This window comes from Meles meles, chromosome 1, assembly GCF_922984935.1.
Source record: "Meles meles chromosome 1, mMelMel3.1 paternal haplotype, whole genome shotgun sequence".
In the NCBI taxonomy this organism is placed as follows: Eukaryota; Metazoa; Chordata; class Mammalia; order Carnivora; family Mustelidae; genus Meles; species Meles meles.
The window spans coordinates 179,200,206-179,220,506 of record NC_060066.1 but is presented as its reverse complement, the minus strand read 5'-3'; the positions used below and the strand labels follow the sequence as shown (position 1 = coordinate 179,220,506).

The 20,301-nt window shown below is 54.2% G+C and overlaps 1 protein-coding gene across 2 annotated transcripts in view; it reads right to left on the bottom strand.

The window, feature by feature from the left end:
- The window catches only part of TRABD2B (TraB domain containing 2B), a 200,324-nt gene that overhangs the window by 21,745 nt on the left and 158,278 nt on the right, over positions 1-20,301 (bottom strand). For both annotated transcript variants that reach the window (XM_046015047.1, XM_046015056.1), the window contains exons 3-4: positions 10,909-11,055; positions 4,446-4,620 (exon numbers count right to left, since the gene is read on the bottom strand). In XM_046015047.1, the coding sequence (XP_045871003.1) occupies positions 4,446-4,620; positions 10,909-11,055 (322 nt within the window). The remainder of the gene's footprint in view (positions 1-4,445; positions 4,621-10,908; positions 11,056-20,301) is intronic.

Below are 20,301 nucleotides of genomic sequence, written 5' to 3'. Positions count from 1 at the left end.
TTTAGTCCCAATGCTCTCTCTTTAAACCGATAACCTTCCACTTGCTTCCTCTGTCTCTGCAGATGCCTTTACCCTCTCTAGAGAGGAGCTCTGATTAGAAAGCCATCAGGTGACTTTTCCACTGGCAAATCACCCATCTGCTAGCCTCCTCCCTCCTTCGATTACAGGTGAGGAAATGCCCTTCTCTACCCAGGGCCAGACCCTCTACCTGAGCTCTGATCCCACCCTTCCTGCCGTCTCAGAAGCCTGGGTTAGTAATTTTCCTCACTGAGCAGCCTCAACGTTCCTGTGGCATCCTTTACATCATGTTGCAGACATGCTCCATTCTGTCCCACTGTAAGAAAAGCAGGGTGTGTAGGGGAACAATAGAGTTATCAGCTTTTTCTTTTGCCAAGTAAAGGCTCCGAGAGCTCCCTTTGCCTTGTATCACCAACATTTTGTTTTGTTTTGTTTTGCTTTTTAAAGCAAAAGATGTTCGACTTCCAACATGGTAGAAAGAAGATAATTTTAGATTAATAAGCCTGTAAATTGAATAAATATAGTTAATAAAAACTTACCACCTAAGCCTGTAAATTGAATAAATACAGTTAATAAAAACTTACCACCTAGTACCTATTTTTTCTAAGTTATTTACAGAGTAGAAGAAACCCAAGAAATCCAAGAACCTGCATGAGATCTGTGGGGGCCCAGCAGGTTCAGCCTGACCTTGAGCCTGATAGTCGAGAATCAGGCCTTCCCTCCCCCTGGGCTGGCATTCCTCCCCATGGCAGTGGCTTAGGTCATTTCAGAACATCTGGGTTTCCACACTGACCACAGTCACCTCCTGGAGAGGCAGGGCTTCCATCTGGGCCCCTAGATGTCACCCAGGCCTGGTCAGAATTGTCACACACGTTCACACCCCAGTTGCCACTGAATAACCTCTCCAAGAGGTCAGATGGTACCTTGCTACATAAACATCACCAAAACAAGGAGACCACTCTTCTGTGGGGTGGGCCAGATACAAGGATACCCTTCCCACAAAACCGTCCACATTTCTGAAACGGCTGGGACTGGGACCCTAGAAGCCAGGGTTCAAGTTGAAAGTCTGCGTGCATGGCCTGGAGGAAGCCATTCTTCCTCTCTGGGGCTTAGTTTTCATTTGCAAAATGAGTATGAAAAGGCCCATCTCATGGTGTTATTGGGAAGATCATAAAGGTACTATAATATCAGAGCCTGGAGGGGGGGCTGGCACACTACAGGAGTTTTTATTATAAAGACCCCCCCAACTGTTAACCCTGTGATTTAAAGTGAACATATTTAGCACAGTCTGATGAGGCAGGTGTATTATCCCCATTTTGCACTTGAGAGACTGAGGCCCTTAGAGAGGAAATGGCTTTCCTGGTGTCTAAAATGGTAGAGTCCCCCTTTACCCCCAAGCCTCCCCACACCAAACCTCTTACTCTTTGAACTGAATGTCTCTGGAGCAGAAGGGAGAGGGGGTAACCGACTGCCATCAGCTCTGGAGACCCCAGTCTGTGCCTGGGGGCTTCCAGGAGGGGATTCTGGAGCAGAGGTGGGCTGAGGAAGGCCTGAGATGGGACTGCAGAGGTGCCCGGAAAGGAGCATGTAGAGCAGACGGGCTGTGTCTGCCCGCCGTCTGCAGGTGGCACACTGCCCCAGTGCTGGGGCCCGGCCTGCCCGGCAGTCAGCCTTGCCCTAGGGTGTTGGGCTCGGGAGTTATGGCCATAAGAAGGCAGCGAGGCAGGCATGGACTTTCCTCGCTACGAATTATGTGTGGGCATGTTCCACGCCAATACAGGTCTGTACAGCAGGCTCCCTGACTCCACAAGAGAACAGAGCTCCTGGTACGTAGCTCTCGGGCCCAGGGTCCAGTCCTAGCTCTCTCCCTGACTTGCTGTGAGATCTTGGCCTGAAGGGCCCTCTGTCAGTCTGGGGCTCTGACGAGGTGGGCAGGCTTGAGCTTGGAGGCTGCCTCCAGCCTTCAAATTCTCGGACCATTGTCTCAAGAGGGGCTGAGCCTTCAGGGGACAGCTGCCAGCCAGATCTGCACGTGATTCTGGGCTTACCCTTGGACAGCAACAGGCCTCTGACAGCCTGACTTTATGGCTCTCGTGTCCACCGGGTCCAGATGAGACCAGGAGGGAAGGATTTGGTCAACGTTCACTCATGTGCTCATTCCTTCCCTCATTCATTCTTTTACACGCTCATCAAGCTTGAAACCTGTTACATGCTACTGAAACCCCAGAGTGATCACATGGTGGGGGCCCTCCGGGAGCTCGAGGCAGGGTGGGAGCCAGAGCCGGCAGCAGCCGCTGGCTCTGCTATGGGGGGAGCAGCCTGGAGGCGGTGAAGGTGGAGCTGGAGCCAGGAGCCTGGAGCTGATGGAGGCTTGTCCCGGGACAGTGGCGATGGGGATGGACAGAGTGGATGGATGTGAGTCTTTTTGGTGGCCTGTCCACAGGACCATCCAGGGGCCAGCTGGTTTACGGAGATGGGGAAGAAACTGGAAATGGGCATGGAGGCTGCATGCTGGCCGAGTGCTTGAGGGCACATTTGTGTCTCTGTGGACTTGGGTTTCAGAAGCAGGCCAGTGCCCAAGACTGCCCGCATTGCTGTGATTTTCATCTCCAAGCCCTCTGTTCCTTCACTCACAGGAAAGGGCCAGGCTCAGACCCTGGGTGGCTCTGGTCTTGGGCGGTGGGACAGCTGGGGCAGGAGGTCCTACCACTCGGTCGGGCCATGTGGAATGCTGGATCTCTAACTAGCCTCCCTCAGGGATCAGGCTCACTGGGGGCCCCTCCTACGCCTGGAGAGAAGCCAGAAGGCTGGCTGGGCTCAGAATGGCTCCCTTTTTTAGTCAGTGGGGGACCATTCCGAGCAGGAGCACAGCCCAGATGCCCACGGAGGGAGGACTAGAGGGCAGCTGGATGGTGACAGGGTGTGTTGGGGTGCACTTACTCCCCTCCCAATCCCCAAAGCTGTCCTGACTCATGCCAGGTCCCCAGTAGGTATCCTGCACCTGGAGGGTAACCTTGCCCTCTCCACATGGTCAGTCAAGGTCCTGCTCCTGCTGGCTTCTTTAGACACCCCTTCCAGGAACCCCTCTCTTCTCTGAAAACTGTTCAGATAGCTCTTGGAATCACCAATGGCCCTTGTGCTTTTGAATCCTTCTGTTCAGATGAGTTCACTAAGGCTGTCAGAGGGGAAGGGACCGACCACAGGCCACAACAGGTCATAGTTGTGCTCCACCGCGAGCCGGGACTAGTTCTGTCCAGTTGCAGTGTGCCTCACAGACGCTGTCCCACAAGTCTTCCCCCATGCTGAGGACCACAGAGAGGGAGCACAGGCACAATCAGAGGACCCTGGCTCTCCCCTTGACGTGTACCGAGTTGAATGGTGGGGCCGGGGAGGCAGACCTCCCACGGCAGAATCAGGACCGACCCAGGCTACAGGGACGCATGGCCGGAGCAGGCAGGTGCAGCGCAGGCCAGGGGCCAAGGAAGGAGGGCGGAGGGGCAGCAGCTATGAGAGCTCACCACCCCCCTCCCCCCAGACATGGTCCCGCCCCCTTCGCTGTCACGCAGCAGGAGGCAGTTTGCGCCCATGTAAGCAAGACAGACATTTCTATCCTGTGGCTCTGGAGCCAAAGCTAACTGATAAATGAGGCAAATGCCATCCACTGGTCCCCTCATAGACATTGCTGTCATCATGGGAGATAGCCACAAGCAAGGAAGGATTGAGAGAGAGGAGGGAAGGGGAGACGGGGAAGAGGGGAGCAGCAAGCCTTGTACCTGGACCTGACTTCCCTTTGCACAGAGGCCAGAGTCCCCAGGAGAAGCATCAAGCTCACAGTCCATGGTGGGATGATGAAGGGTCTATTACCTATCTTGATGCTGGCGGTGATGGGGAACCCAGCTGCCGCTCTGAGTTCTTGCTACTGGGTTATTGAAACATTACCACTTAATCTTTGTAACTCTTCCACAGTAAAGAGATTTTTAGTTCATCACGTAGTCATTGCTATCACCGCCCACTCATAGAAGAGGGGCTTGCGCCCTTGATGGTACTGTGCCAAGGTCACAACCTAGAGGGGGCTGGACCAGGCCGTGGAGCCGGGCCATGGGGTGCTGGAGCCTGCCTCTCCCCACTGGGCCCCGTGGCGCTCCCAGGCTTGGCCCTGGCTCTGCAGGATGGGCTCTCAGCATGGTCTCCTGGGACACGAAGGGGCCCCAGAAGCTGTCCTGGCCCTGGCAGGGTCACCCTTCTTGCTCACGGGGCCTATTATGGAAGAGCACTTGGCTAGACACAGGAGTGTGCTGCGTGGCTTCTCCTGCTCCATTCTGGACTTCCACACTTTCCCTCAGGAAGGAGAGGTCAGGAAACAGTCTATGACATCTCCCAGCCCTTACAGATTCTGCAAATCATTCCTCCCCCACTCGGGCCCACACCTGCGCCGAACGCGAAGAAGCAGATCTTATCTTCATTCTCCTGCAGAAGCGCCATGACCCTCTTCCCCATCCGCTCGTTCCTCTTGTAGATGAGCTCGTGGCGGAAGTAGCTGTCGATCTCCTGGGCTGTCACCTGCTCGTGCGGCGGGAGGGTGGTGTTGATGAAGCTGGGCAGCTGCAAAGGCAAAACAGAGGTGCCCTCAGTGCTCCGGGGGCACGGCAAAGGCACACAGCCTGCAGAGCGGGACACTTACGTTTCTTAAATGGGCCCTGGAATGGACTATACAAATGAAGAAAGTGAGAGTGGAAAGATCCAGAGACGTGTGCAAGGTGGCAGCACAAGGAGGTATGACTCCTGTGTCTCTGCCTTGGTGACCCTCTGCTTCCAGAGGGCAGAGGGCCCAGGAGGCCAGACGACTCTTGGCTCCTTCACTCCCCTCCCTTTAGCACCCAGCCCGACGTGCAAGGAATTCGGACCAACAGGTAGGTGGGGAGGTCAGCTGAGCTGCCCGGTGTAGCAGAAAGGCCACAGGGTACAGGATTGGGCTGACCTGGATTCAGGCCTGGTTCTGACGCTGTGTGACTTTGGCCAAGTTACTTAACTCTTCTGAGCTCTAGTTTCCTCGTGCCTAAGATGGGGATTAGGTGAGATGGTGGGTGCTATCATGGGCTAGGTTCAGCCTGGCCCACCCTACAGAGATGACAGGAGAGGTTGCAGCCTCCGTTTTCCCCAGTGTCTGAGCCATGGCTGCCACAACCATCTCTCCATCCCCATGCACGAATTCCCAGGGCAGAACCAAATCCCTCCATCCCTTCTTAAAAACGTCAAATCCAGGACCACAGCTGCCTCCCATAATGACGGTTTATTCCACAACCAGGCTTGGAACTTTCCACATTTATCAGCTCTGCACCCACTGTCCACACCCAGTTCTGTGGCTGGGAGCAAGCGTCACTGACATATTACTGAACTAGGCAGAGAGTTCTTTGAGTCTAGGGACAGAGCCCTTGTCACTCCTGGGCCCCCAGTGCCTGACACACAGTAGATGCCCAGAAACATTTCTGGAAACTTGAACATACAGTCATGCTGTCCCTCCTCACTGTGTTGCCTCCTCCTGGATTCCTCCATTCCCAGCATTTTGTCTTCCTGTCTTGGAGGTCAGGTCCAGGTGTCCCAGCACTGTGGCCTCCAGTGGTGGGTGGGGCCTGAGAAGAAGCCACAGGCCATGGAGGAGACTGAGGCATGAGTCAGAACATCCTCTCTATTTCCCCATAACCCTTCACTGTCATTCCACCTTCCAAGCTCTAGTGCACAGGATGTCTTCCATCTGGAGTCTCCTCTTCCATTTCTCTCTTCATCAACTCAGGCAAATGCACAGAACACAAGGCCTCGCTGCCTGATGGGCTAGCTAGGTGGGTAGTCTGGCATGACGAGACTAAAGTCCTGTAGGGATTAGCCCCCAAGGGTCATGAGGCCCAGCCACATGGCTTTTAGAGCCACTGACAAGTTGTCAACACTCCTTCTGAGGAAAATGGAGACGTCAGCAGAGGCTGAAGCTTCAAGGATTTGGACAGGGACTGGACATCTGTCTCTGATATCTGCTGGGACATCTGTCTCTGATATCTACTGGCCAAGCACCAGGGTGCTCCCCAGAGTGGGAGGGAAGGGGCTTCTCTGCCATAAGGGCCTGATTCACTGTTCTGGGAAGACAAGGCCATGATATGACTGATGAAACCTAAACTTACTCAGTGCACAACCTGCACAGCTGTATGCAGCAGCCCTGCCAGTACTCAATCAGAGATTGGTACCCCATCAGAGTCGGTGCTGAGCAAATGGATAAACGAAGGAATGGCGCTCTTCTTACCCCTTCCGCCTATAATGGAAGGGATGATTGGCAGCCTTGACAAAGCAGGCCACATTTGGATGTGATGCAGCTCCAGGAAAGGTTCCTGAATGGGGGAGGAGTTGTGGCTCAGAAGGGTTATTTCCAGAAACACGGCCCTCTCTGTTCCTCAGGTATGGGAGAGAATGTGGGATGATGTTGTACCAGGAAATAAACATTTGTTCCATCAGTGAACGAATGCATGAAGGAACGAGCCAAGAGGCAGTAGGTGGTGATGAAGGCAGGTCCTGGCATCAGACAGCCAGGGTAACTTGGGATGGAATCCTTCTTTCGCATCTTACCAGTTGGGTTGCCTCTCTAGAACTAGCAAGTTACTTGTGTCATCTGAGACTCCGTGTCCAAATTGGTAACATGGGAGTAATCCATGTTGTTGTAGGAATTAAACAAGCTCAGTTCTGGAAAGTGCTTATTAGCACAGTGCAGAGCACAAAGAAAGTCTTAACTGAATGTCAGCTTTGTCCAACGAGCCTGGGGGGATGGAGCTGGCTTCATCATTTTTTCCCCCTGTGATGGCAGAGGCTACAGTGTGGGGTGGCCTTGGGCAGGGGGTAGAGACAGAGATGACAAATAGAAGCCTTCAGAATCATCAGACAGCCATGAAGGAAGCATCCTTCTTTCCTTCCCTTCTGCCAAGGGTCCCGGCAGAGGCTCTTCCTCCTCTGCTTCCTGACTATGAATGTGCATTTGTGAAAAGATGAATCTCCATTCATTCCTTAGGGAGCTAAAAAAATTGCACAAGGACAAGAACCAGAAAGTTCAATGTCAAAGCCATGAAGGAGTTAGGCTAGCCACTGGGGTTTCTGGGACTGCCCGGCAGCTGGCTGACATTCTCTGCATGTTTCATGCTGATGGGCCCTGGCCCCATGCCAAGGATGGGACTTGGGTTTGTGCCCGGGCTGGGAGGGAAACAAATTAATGATGTCATTAGACTTGTCAGGAGCCTTAAATCTCCGTGACACGTTTAAGTGCAGGATACACCATAGAATTTTGAAGAGGACATGTCAGGTCCCTGGGGTCTCCTAGAGTCATGAGTCTGAGGTGGGAGGATGAGATAGACAGGCCAGGCAGGGCTGGGGTGGGGCCGTGGGGAGTGACTCCAGTGTAGGCTCCCCTGGCCCACAACCAGGTCAGGGTCAGGTGTGGCTGTCAAGTGCTGGGTTCTACTGACGTCACTGACCTCAAGGACCTCATCCCTTCTCTTGAGTCCATCCATCCAACAGACACCTTCCACGAACTTCCATGGGTCTAGCCGTGTGTCAGGCTAGGGGTCCCAGAGCACCCTCAGATGGGATCTGTTTCCCTGGAAGAGGCTCACTGTCCAGTGAGGGAGTCACTGTGGGATCCATGCTTTGATAGGGGTGTGGGCGCGGGGAAGAGTCACCTTCCAGATAACCGTGTGTCTGGCTTGGTCCAGGATGATCCAGTTTCATGGCTAAGGTAGACTCCCCCATGCCTGGTAATTATTCTGACCCTTAATTATATTTGACCTTTCACTCTCCAAAGTGATGAGTGTATGGCTGCTCGCCACCTAACACAGGCTGGGGCCTCAGACAGGCTTCCTTTGCGTCACCCTGTGGTTGTGGGACATCGATGGTGCAAATGACCTGGGAGCTGTGGGTAGTTGGGGCATGAGCCATTTCTGAAGGTGAGATGGTGGGGTGGGGAGACAAAAGAGATCAAGACTGAGATGCAGCCAGCCCCTGTCCCCAACCCCGGGCCCTGCCGCTGTCCGGCCCCAGCCTCTAGAGACCATTGGACCATCCTCTGCACGGTGGCCAGCGGCATTTTCTGACCACATCCCTCTCCCACTTGAACTCCATGGCTTCTGCCCCTCAGCAGGCATTTTCACCTCCTGCTCCCTATGATCTGTCCCTTGCTCTGCAGATGGTTCCTCAGGACCCTCCACTTTCCACCCCCACCACCCAATCAGGCAGTCAGCCCTTCCCTCCGGCCTCGCCTGGTAGACTCCATTCTCCAGCCCTGCTCCAACACCACTTCCTCCCTACTTACAGGCGGTGACTGCTTCCCTACAGACTGTGTGTCCTCAGCTCCCCACAGCTTTTGGGGCCTCCCGCAACAGAGGCAGCCCCATGTCACCCAGATCCCTTTTCCATCAGCACATGGCCCTGGATTTAGCCTGGCTACCCTAACTCTAGGCTTTTCTGTGTCTGGGGGCAGGGCTGCCTAGTCCCTCCCTTGGGGGCTAGACTCTGCCTGTGTACCCAGGGGTCCAGGGGAGTACCACCCAGTTTGCTATGCTAACCTGGGTGACCAGTCCAATGGCACTCCCCGTCTTGCTTCAAGGACAGGCACTGCCAGGGGACCCCCAATGCAGTTCACCTGCCAGAGACACACCAGTGGTTCTGGACACAGGCTCAAAGTAAATCTGAGCTTGCTATCTCCTGAAGTCATCCCATTCTTCCCTCTCTCAGCTCCGTGTCAGCCACGGCCGCAGCGGGGCCCTGTCCCGCCCACCCCTGCCCCCAGTCCAGCTACTTCGTGCTCAGGCCACTCTGAGTGCTGACCAGGTCCCCGCAGCCACGGAACTCGCCAGCCTCCCTCCCGGCAAATGACACAGGGCGGGGCTCTGGCACAGGGCTCTCGGACACGCAGATCGAATCAGAGCTCTCAGAGTCCTGAGCCGCCTCTGCAGGCTCTCTGGAACCTTCCTTTCACCGTCTCCACTGCATGGAGCATGACACACACCCACCTTCGCTCCCCCGGACAGCCGTTCGCTGACACTCACTCTGCGCCAGCCCCTGCACTGGGCCCGGGAAAGAAAGGAAGCGCGGCACACCCTTGCTTCGGGGAGCTCTGGCTCTAGAGGGTGGCATGCGCACACAGAACCTCTCGGCCTGGTCCCCGCTACACCTCCAGCCCAAACTCACACCCCTGCTCCTGCTCTGTCTCGCCTCTGCTGGAACCTTCCTCCACCTCCTCCCCGTGGCCAAGTTAGGTTCTTCCCTGACCTCTCACCTTGCAGGCATCCTTCCTTCTTACCCCGAGTCCATCTAAACTCTTGCTCCTGCCACAGGCCCTGGGGGCACCCTCTACCCTCCCTTGGAGCAAGGATCACGCTTGGGTGCCATATGAAATGTCCCCCTTCTCTCCTGCCCACCCCATGAGAGCAGCTCTCTCTGGCTGCCCTGCCCCCACCGCCCCATATCCCTTTTCACAGCACTGGGCCTGGTATTTACAAACAATTTCATTCATTCATTCAGCAGCTATTTGCTGAGTCCTGCCCTGTGCCAGGCACTGGCCTAGTGAAGGAGAATATGCTGGTGCACCAAACAGATGCAAATCCCTGGCCTCAGGGAGCTTACGCTGGAGTGGGGAGACAAACAATAAATAATCACTTACCAGTGAATCAAAATACGGAAGTTGGTGAGAAGACAACAAAGACCTTGGGGGGGGGGGGGGAGAGGTGGGGGGAGGGAGTGGAGCACAGTAAAGAGGCTGAGAGTGTGGGAGCGGGGGCCAGGCTGCAATTCTAGATCAGGGCGCTGGGGCCCACCTTGTTGAGATGATGCTGTCTGAGTTAAGATGGGGGAATGAGCCAAGATGATACTTGGGGAAAGGGAAAGGCGAAGCATGCCAAGGGGGCCATGGAAGAGCCCGGAGGCCCACAGTGCTTGAGCAGTGTATGAGGGGAGAGCTGAGGGCATGGGTGGGGATGGGGGAAGCCCCGGGGCCCACACAGGTCATTACAGAGACTCTGGCTTTTACACAGAGAAAAATGGGGAGCGCACCGTCCCTAGCAAGGAACAGCTCTTGAAAGAGTGGTTAAGCAAGCACCAGGACAGAAAGCACAGGGGGCCTCAAGGGGTCCGGGAGAATAGCTAACCCCATCCAGGTGTCAGGGAGGGCTTCTTGGAGGAAGTAACAATGGACCATGGCCTAGCAGGAGGAAAGGAGGAAGGAGGAACCTGAACAGAGGCGCAGGGGCCTCAGCGGGTGGGTGGCATGGGGCACTGGTCCTGGAACAAGGTCTATAGGCTGGGGCGCCTGGGCTGGGACCAGGTCAGCAGAGGGCAGGACACAGAAGGCCTCGAGTCCTGAGGGCGGTGTGGATGCCTGGTGAAGTCACACTCAGCCTTGCGGGGTGCTTCTCACACTCTGCCTCCCTTGTAGGTAATCTCTCCTTTAGGACTTGACTCAAGGCAGAACGCCCCCAGCTGGACTCAAGCCCAAGCGCTCACAGTGAATTTGCTTCCCCCGGCCTCTAATCTCCCCGGACGTTGAACTGAACTTCTCTGAGGCCTCCCTGCTCTTACAAGGCTAAGCTTCTACCGCACACGCCGGACTGGAGTGCTGCGCTTGGTAACTTCCAACTCGACAGTTAAGGGCCGTGTGGGCTTGGGCAAGTCTCTTTGCTTCTTTGAGCCTCAGTGTCCCCATCTGTAAAATGGAATACTCATCGGTCCTGCTTATCATGGCAGAGAGACGACAGCCTGCACTCGGCACACAGCAGGTGTCTAATACATGCTAAGTGGGTTCATATGGGCCAGGCCTTCGGAACTGGGGACCTAAAGGCTATCTGGGTGGGAGGAGGGGAGCGTCACCTGGGATGTGTCGTGGTTGAAGATGACAGCATTGAGATCCCCACAGTTGTAGTGTTTGATGAGGTCCTCTGTGGTGTAGGGCGCCTGCAGGCTCCCCGCCCGCACGCTCTCATGCTGCAGCAGAGTCTGGTTCAGGGCAAACAGCACCTGCACAGAAGAAAGACAAGAAGAATAAGGGCTGTCATTCTAGATCAGGCCGGGGGCCCCGACACCTCCACGCCCAGCCCTCCTTGCTCTGGACTTTGGGGCAACAGGCCCTGAAACAGAGAAGGTATGTGAGGCCTGGCATGGCAGGTGCAGCCTAAACTCTTCCCTGGGCCTCTGGACATGTTCAGCCTGTTCTCGTCCCCAGCCCTTTGCCCACACAGGTCCCCGCTTCTGCTCTGGCTGTCAACATCTTATCCACTGATGGGGAAAATGAGAACCTAGCTGTGTCTGGGGTTTGGAATGATGGGTGAGTTTGTCTTTCAACTAGATTTTTCTTATTCTTGTGCTTAGGAAAGTTCTAGAATGAGCACAGACTAATGGGGTAATCCAGGGCAGGCAAACAAAACAAGACAAACACATGAACAAAACAAACAGGAAACCCACTTAGATGTCAGGGACCCACCCAAAGGCCACTTCTTCCAGAAGTCATCCCCACTCCAGGCAAAGGCCCAAGGTGCCAGGCTTCTCTGAATCTGACCCATGCTGGCACTGAAGCTCCTTGAGCTCCGGGCCACTATTCGGAGCCCTGGGGACACAGCTGCAGCCTAGCTAGACCGACCTGGCGTCAGGATCACGTGGAGCACCAAACAAAGGTATCAGTTGCCCAATCCCCATGCCCGGAACTGGCATCTCCGAGGGGGAGCCCAGGATGTGTAGTTTAGGGGTCTGACTGCTTCTGCCATGAGGACCACGCTCTGATGGAACATGGCCTGCCCAAGAAGGCTCCAAGAGATGATCTCAAATGTCCCATTTTAGATGGGGAAACTGAGGAAGGGACTGGAACTAGCTTCATGTGTGGTGTATCCCAGACTCCTCTGATCCAAAAAAGGGAGGAGTGTAACCATGATCTGGGTTCTTTAGCACAGGTGTAGGGAAAAGCTGCTGCAGTTCCTGGGCAGAAGGTCTGGAGGTCGTCTCAAGCTGCCTGTCCTTGTAGTTGCCCAGCCCCAGCTGGCCCGCTAGTCCTCAGGCCTCGAGCATGTTGTTTGCCCATTATCTGTTTGCCACCTCGGACCACAGTCCCTGGCCTGTCACCTCACCAGTTCAGTCCCTAGCATCTCCCACTGGGCCCAGTGCAATCCGTCCCCCTCCCTGGAGACTACTCCCCCTCCCCCATCCCATAGTCATCCGCCACAGTCACCTTTTGAAAGCACAAATCTGATTGTCTCTCCCTCACCCTCTTTTTTTTTTCCTTCAAAACTTTCACAGGGGCCTCCTGCCCTCAGAGTAAAGGTCTAGCTTCTCAGCAGAGCCTGCCAGGCAGTGACCTGGACCCTGCTGTGGTCGAGGACCTCGCTTCCTACTCAGCCCACCTGTTTCCAAACACCCAGCTACTCAGCACTCTCGTGTCTCATGGCGTCTTATATGCTGTTCTCTGTGCGCAACAGCCTCCTGCCTCTGCTGTCTACTTGCAAATCCAGACTTGGCCTTCCAGGCTCTGTTCCAATGTCTTCTCAGGAAAGCTTCTCTGACCACCTGGGGGCTGAGTCAGGCCCCCATGCAAGTCTCCTTGCACGGCAGACGGACACAACAGTGGCTCTAGACCTTAACCTGTCCGCGGATTTATGTCCTTGGCCACAGAGCTCTCTGGCTCCCTCCCATTCTGACACTGTGACGCTGGACTCTGGATATAAGCAACCAGGGCATACAGAGGCCTGGAAAGCACCAGTGGCTGCCGCTGTCTCTTGCAGCTCCACGGCTCTGACAGCAGCGCGTGCCAACCCACTGGGGGATAGGCAGAGCTCAACTGCCTCAGTTGTCCCACCGAGGCCATCTCAGTCCAGCCAACAGATAGCCAGCTCCCAGACGACGGGAGTAGGGCCAGCTGAGCCCAGCAGGGCCCGCCTGCCACTGGGTCCGGACACCTGAGCAGACACCCGGTGCCGGAGCTGCCCAGCCCGCTGTGGCGATGGACAAGCGATCCGCCATGCTTCTGTCCCCCAACCTGGCGCGGACATGAGGTGGTGCCTGCCGTTCAGCTCCCTGGCTCTCCCACTAGGCTCTGAGCTTCTTGAAGACAGGACTTGCGTCCTACTCGTTTTGTGTCTGCAGCTCTCAGCACAGAGCCGGTTGACGAGAGGATGTCGCTCCATCCTTTCCCTAGCACCTTAGTGCCACCTAGTGCCCCCTGCTGTGGTCCGTAGCTTCCTATTTCAAGGCTACTCAGTAAGCCCCTCAGATGAGACCCTGGAACTTTGGCACTCTGTCTGTAATTGGGGGCTGCTGCTACCACGGGGTAGAAGTTCCCATCGGGGACGTCAGCCACCTCGTTCCAGAACACACGATCTGACCAGAAAAGCTCATGTAATAAGGTACACAACGTATTGACGTGGGCAACGGGGCCAAGTGTGCTGGAGAGATCCCCTCCGCCTGTTCCCTCCCACTTCTGATTCTGGCAGGAGGAGAGCCGGATAGCACTGGCGTGCAGTGGCGTGGGCTGTTTCCCGTCATAAGCTGGCTGGACATGAGGTCAGACCCTACCTCCGGGCCTTCCCCAGGCTCTGGCCAGCGCCTGACATTCAATCTGTGGCCACCTGGTGCAGGGTGTTAATGGCAGCCTGGTGGCTGGCACCCATCGCAGGAGGCAGTGGCCCTGTTACTGTGCATGTCACTAAGGCAACAGGCACTTCCTTCCACACTGAACAGGCCTCGCATGAAAGCATCCACGTGAGGCTAGAAGGCTCCACTTGCCTGCGGGGCTGGGATCCACGGGTTCCCGCGACCACGCCCCACCCTGGTGCACACCTGCCTGGGGTGAGGTCATCCATTCAGGTGCCCAGAAGCCCTGGCTGGAGGGGAAATGGCTCCCCTGGGCCTCCCTAGACCCATGGAGTCACTTCCACAGTCCTGTGGCTTTCGGGGAGCATGGATGTGTTCCAATGAGTTAAGTACATTACCGTCTATAGGGTGCTAAGAACAGTCCTGGCGTGGATTGAGAGCTGGAGGAATGCTTGGTAAATAAAACTTGGAAGAAAATAGACTTGAACCTTCCCAGATTGGAGCTGGAAGGGCCCCTGTAGGTCATCTGTTCCAGCGGTTTTTTAAAACTTTTTTTTGGCCATAGAGTCCTTTTTTATTGTTACGTTTTCCAAAGGAAACTTATTGGAACTCACTATGTGGAGTAGATAAAAGTGGGACTTTTCCCAATTGATATGAGGAGACAACTAGAGCCTGAAGTCCTAGAAGCTCAACGCCCTCCTACAACAGAGGCTCCCCTGGCTTTTTCGTGGAACCCATGGGTCTCCCGGAGCCCAGTTTGAGAACCATGATCTCATCCTGTCCCCTCATCATAGAGAAGAAGAAAGGAGCCAGGGGCCCAAAGTTGTCAAGAGAGAGTTCACCCAGGCCCACACAGGGAAGCTGGGAGCAGAGCAGACTCAAAGCCAAGCATGACGCCCAGGCCAGGACCCTTTGTGGTGCCACGGATTGGGGCTCGATTTCAGGATGTTCACTGGCATGGCCCAAGTTCATCCCATACATGTTCATTCTGTCTTCCTTTTGCAGCCTTGTGAAATAGCCCACAATAGCAACAGAGTATTTATTATTAGCATGTTACAGAAAACTGAGAGCAGATCATTTAAGAGACATTCCCAGTGTGGTGGGGCTTGGACAGAAACTCACACTGATCATTCTGGACTCCCACGACCCCCAGGTTTGGTGCCTTCCATAGACCCTCCCCACCTCCTTCCCCAGTCTTGGCACTTATCCCATAAAGTGTCTGTCTCAGGTGAGTCCCCATTCCCTGTCTGTGTAGACTGAGAGCTTGGTAAGGGCAGGGAGCCTGCCTCTTTGTTCAGTGGTCACAGCTGGAGAGCAGAATTTTGAGAGCTATTTTGGGAGGCAGACTGCTGACTGCCTGTGACCTGACTGTGACCAAATTATATGCTCTTCCCTCTCCACCTCCCACCTCCTAGCCATCCTTTGCAACTCATGAGGAGGTCCTCATGGGTTCATTACTAGGGTCCCCATGTTTATGGAGCACTTACTCTGGGTCAGACATCTTCTAAGCTCATATTAATTTATTTAATCTTTACAGCAACTTTGAGGTAAGTCTAGTATTAGCTCCAATTAATAGATTCAAAAATCCCAACCCTAGAGCGAAGACAGTACTCACCAAGGTGACAGAACTGGAGAGGGATGGGATATGCACTTGGGCTTGGGCAGGCCAGCCCTTGAATCCATCCTCCTATCAGCCCACTGCCCACTGGGGCCTCCCTCTGCTCTCCCTACGGGACAGCTAGCAAAGAGCATGTCCTGATTCATAGATGGGAAACCAAAGAAGCAGAGGGGCCTAAGGCCACATGGCTTGCTTGCATGGGGCAGATATGGGCTTTGAAATGATATCTGTCTGGCTCCAGAGCAAGTTCCCATGACTGGAACTTCAAGAGAATATGTACTTCTTCATGAGCATTCTGGGTGCTTCCGGCAGATACAGGGAAGCTACACTTCTTCATTCATTCAACAAACAGTTACTTTTTGTGGATTCTCTGCAGAGATCTGGGGCTGGTGGATGAATTGGGCGTGGTCTCCACCTCTATGGAGCTCATTTCAGAGGCAGATATCCCAACTGACTGTGACAGTTGAGGGTGATAAGTGGGGCCCCTGAGGCCCCGTGCACAGGCACAGAAGACCCTCGCCCTGATTTCTGCCTCCCTCCCACGCACCCTGAATTTCCAAGCCTGGTGCAGCTCACAGCCTCCTGGGCCTCCATGCTTTGTGCCCCCAGCCACTTTAGAATAACAAACCCTCCTCGCCAAAGCTGCTGTGGCCCACTCTAGGATAATGTTTATGATAAAGCTTTGACATGGAATAACAAACACTGGGTAGAGGCTAGGGCCACTTTGCTCCCCCTGGATGACCGCATGTGGAGGCCCAGCCACCGGGAGGACCCGAGCATCCCAGGGCTGCCCCCCTTACCACGGCTGGCCCATGCCGTCTGCTGAGTGTAGGCTCGGAATTTAAACACGTTTTCAAACACAGGCCTAGGATGGAGTGAGGCAGGCGCCAGGAGGGTGGGGACGGGTTTATTGTTCCAGATTAGTCTAGTAAACAGTCCTGAATGGGCTGAGATGGTGAACACCTAAGCCTTGTGTTCACTTGCTGGCCCAGCATCATCAGCGTGAGGACAGACAGCAAGACGCCCTCTGCCAGAGGACGTGCTGCAACCCAGGGCTCCTTGGGACAGACCTGGCTCTCAGGCTGGGGTTCTGAGGTGGATGATGAGTACCTCTCACCCCAAAGCACAGGGAAATCACAGCACAGGCCCCAATCCCCTCAGCAATGCTTACTGAGCACCTGCCATGTGCCAGACACTGTTCTAGAGGCTGGGGATTTAGTTAGCGACAGAACAGACCCAATCCTGCTCTCATTGAGCTTACCTGTTGGGGCAAACAGAGAATAAACAAAGTGATCAGTAAAGTACTAATAATGTCTGGCCCGTCAGATGCACACAACAATGACTCCATTGAACTGGGGCCCGAGACCGCCTCCGGCCACTTTGAGCTCATCAAGCCTCCGAATCAACAGGTAAAGAAGGGCTTCACTGTGCTAGCCGGCGAGACGGATCCTGACCAGCGGGGAAAATGGATGGCTGCCCCACAGGGAGGGAGAGAAGAGCCTGTCTGGAACACACGAGATCCCTCAGGGTGCCTCCTAGTACCACCACACCCTGCGATTAACCGACGTCATGCAAAACCGCAACAACGCAGTCCAGGCAGGACTCCTAATGGTCTGGATCCTTCCCTAATGAAGGTCTGGGTCACCCCACCCGCAGTTGTGGTTGTGAACCACAACCAGCTGAGGTGCCTGCAAAAGGTAAAGGGATGAAAGGAGTGTGGTGGGAGTAGAGGGAAGTTATAAATAGCAGCTATGAGCACAGGACCATCGACAGAAGCAAAAAGACAGAATCCAAAGCAAAAGTTCAAGAGTGCCTCTTCCTTATTTTAAGAATCTTTGTATGTGTATGAAATATTTTCTCTCTCTCTCGTTTTCCTTTTTTTCTGCTGTAGGCCTGTAGCATAAGACATATTGACTTTAGATCATATATTTAAGTATTCTTAACTTTATATTGTCATACTTAAGCTACGATATTTCAAGGAGAAGAGAAAGCATTACGCAAAGGCTTTGCCTCCTCATCCTGGGAAGCGCATTCTGGTTGCACGCAGAATCTCTGTATCATGTTAGGTGGAATTAGGACCCGTTATTGTCTTTTTTTTTTTTTCTTTAAGATTTTATTTGTTTATTTGACAGAGAGATCACAAGTAGGCAGAGAGGCAGGCAGAGAGAGAGGGGGAAGCAGGCTCCCCACCGAGCAGAAAGCCCGATGCGGGGCTTGATCCCAGGACCCTGAGATCACGACCTGAGCCAAAGGCAAAGGCCCAGCCCACTGAGCCACCCAGGTGTCCTATGTTATTGTCTTTATTTGGAGATGAAGTATGGTTTAAAGGGATGCTTGTGAGTCTCAAGTTAACAAAGGATGCTCTTATGATGGTTCATTTTATTTGTCAACTTGACTAGGCCATGGTACCCAGATAGCTGGTCAAACATTATTCTAGATATTTCTGTGAGATCTCAGATGTTTCTGTGAGGAGACTTTTTAGAGGTGACTGACATTTAAATCAGTAGACTTTGAGAAAAGCAGATTATGTTCCAGAATAATTAGATGAGGGTGGGTCTCATCCAGTAAGTGGAAGACATTCATAGAAAGAGGCCAATCTCTTTTGTTGGAGAGAATTCTGCCCACACACTGTCTTTGGACTAAAACTGCAGCATCAGCTTTCCCTTGGACCTCCAGCCTGCCAGTCTACCCTGTAGACTTTGGACTTGCCAGCCTCCACAATGTGTAAGCCAATTCCTTAAATAAATCTATCCACCCAATCCATCCGTTCAACCACCCATCCATCTATCCACCCATCCATCTATCCATCCAACTGGAACTGCTGCCCTGGAAAACCCTGATAGATACAATATGTGTTACAGGGAGAAACTAAAGGAGGAAAGAGGGCAGGGGGTGATGAGGTAAGGGGGAATAGCAGGTGCAAAGGCCCTGTGCAACTGTGAGAAGCAGCAGAGGCCAGGGTGGCGGGAGCTGAGAAAACAAGGAAGACAGTGATGGGAGATGATGTCAGAACTGGTTAGGAGGCCATGTTCCATGGGCCACTGTAAGGATGCTAGGAAACCATCCTCTACCACAATCTTTCCAGAGAATGGATTGCTATTTCTACATGACATTTGAGGAAACAGGCCTTGAGGATGGTGAGGTCACCAGCACACGGTTTCAAGTTGATGGACTGGGACTGGGATTCCAATTTGGGTCCAGCTGAGAGGTACTGGGTTCTTTCGGTTACCCCTGGGCCTGACCTGCCGAGCTACCTCCGCTTGGTCATTGGTAGGAAGAACAGACATGAAGAGACAAACAGGGACCAGTATGGGAGGCCCAGCGTCTGAGTGGGGGTCAGCTGAGAAGAAGGAGGGGTGCTAGAACCTTAGCCGTGGGCCTGGTCAGAGCTGACATGAGGGGAGGAGAGAGGTCATGATTGCCAAGGTAGCCCGCCTCCTGGAGAGCTTTCCTGTGCTATGGCTCTCTGCCCTGGCCTGTCGGATTCTCATTCGTCATGCCGAGTTCTCCCCTGCCTCAGGGCCATCCCCTTGCTCTGTTCTGCCTGAAACCACCTTTCCACCCATCGGTTCACACCTATCGGCCACTTGGCCATAGGGCTCCTTCTTCAGAAAGCCTCCCTGGGCTGGGGGCCAGGCAGGTTCCCAGAGCACAGCACCGCTCGGACGCTTGCCCTCCCCCAGCTTCACGGCTGTTTCATGCTTGTCCTCCCTGCCCCCTGCTGACGTGCCACGGGCAGGCAAATCCTCTGACTTGGTCACAGCTGTTTCTGCAGCAGAGAGCACAGAGTCTGACACATAGTAAATGCTTCAGAAATACTTGTAGAGTGAATTAATAAAAAGTGGAGCAAGTTAGTGGGCCTGGAACCCCAGCAGCTCCCTGCCCGGACCCAGTACCATCCCGGGCCCAGAGCTGGGAAAGCGGAGCTCCGGGGGCCTTGGGCTGCATCAGTCTGTCCGTGCCTGGGGTTGGTGCGCAGGGCTGCTCCACCCATGGGAAGGTTTCTCCAGCCTGGGGGAGCGTTTCTCAAAGGATAGAGCCCACCGGGGTCTGGCTGAGGTTTATTTGTTTATTCTCCTCGCCCCACTGATAGCACCAAAGCAGTGCCGACAACTTCCCTGCTTCCTGCTCAGTATTCTGAGTCCCCTGAGCCCTCGGAACAGAATCCTGTCTCCGGACACTGGGCTACCGAGCAGCAGGCATCCAAATAAACACAGGGTTTCCTGGAGCCAGGCACTGGTTTTGGCCTGGCAGGGAGGACCAGAGATCTCATTTCTGTCTGAGTCTAGGCAAGTCATTTGCCTTCCCTGGGCCTAGGTTTACCCACCCATACAGAGGACCAATTCACACATGCATCGAGGTAGTATGTACTGAGAAATTATCAGATGCTCTTCTAGGCTCTGGAGGTACAGGAGTAAACACAACATTCCCTCTAGTGGGAGGAAGTTGACAGTAAACAAAAACAAAACCAGCAAAACATGTATGTTAGAGAGTTAGTGACTAAGAAGGAAACAAGGCAAGGAGTACAGGAGGGTGTGTGTGTGTGTGTGTGTGTGTGTGTGTGTTGGGGGTTGACATTTTGGGGATGATGCCCAGTAAAGGTACAAGAGAAGTGACGTTGCAGATCTGAAGGAGAAGGAGCTGAGGGAGGTGGTTCTGTGGACACAGAGAGAAGACTGGTGTGGGGCAGAGGCAGCAAGTGTAAAGGCCCTGGGGCAGAGGCAGGCCTGCTGGGTGTGACAGGCAGGAAGGAGGTCAGTGTGACTGGAGAGGAGTGAGCGAGGGGGAACAGGTAGTCAGGTCTGTCTCAGGCAGGACTCAACGGAAAACACATGGCGTGCGGTCCATGAAGCGAGTTCCAATGAAGTAAGTTCAACTGCAAGGGTAACTGAAGTGCTTTGAATGACGGAACATCGATAGAGGTGCAGACGGGGGGGGGGGCACTGAGGAGTAGCAGTGATGGAAACTTTCCTGCCCCAAACCTTAACGGGGAAGGGGGGGAGAGGTGAGGGACCTGAACATCGGAGGACAGCACAGCTACCCCTCCCTGGCCTAGGAGGACAGAGAGG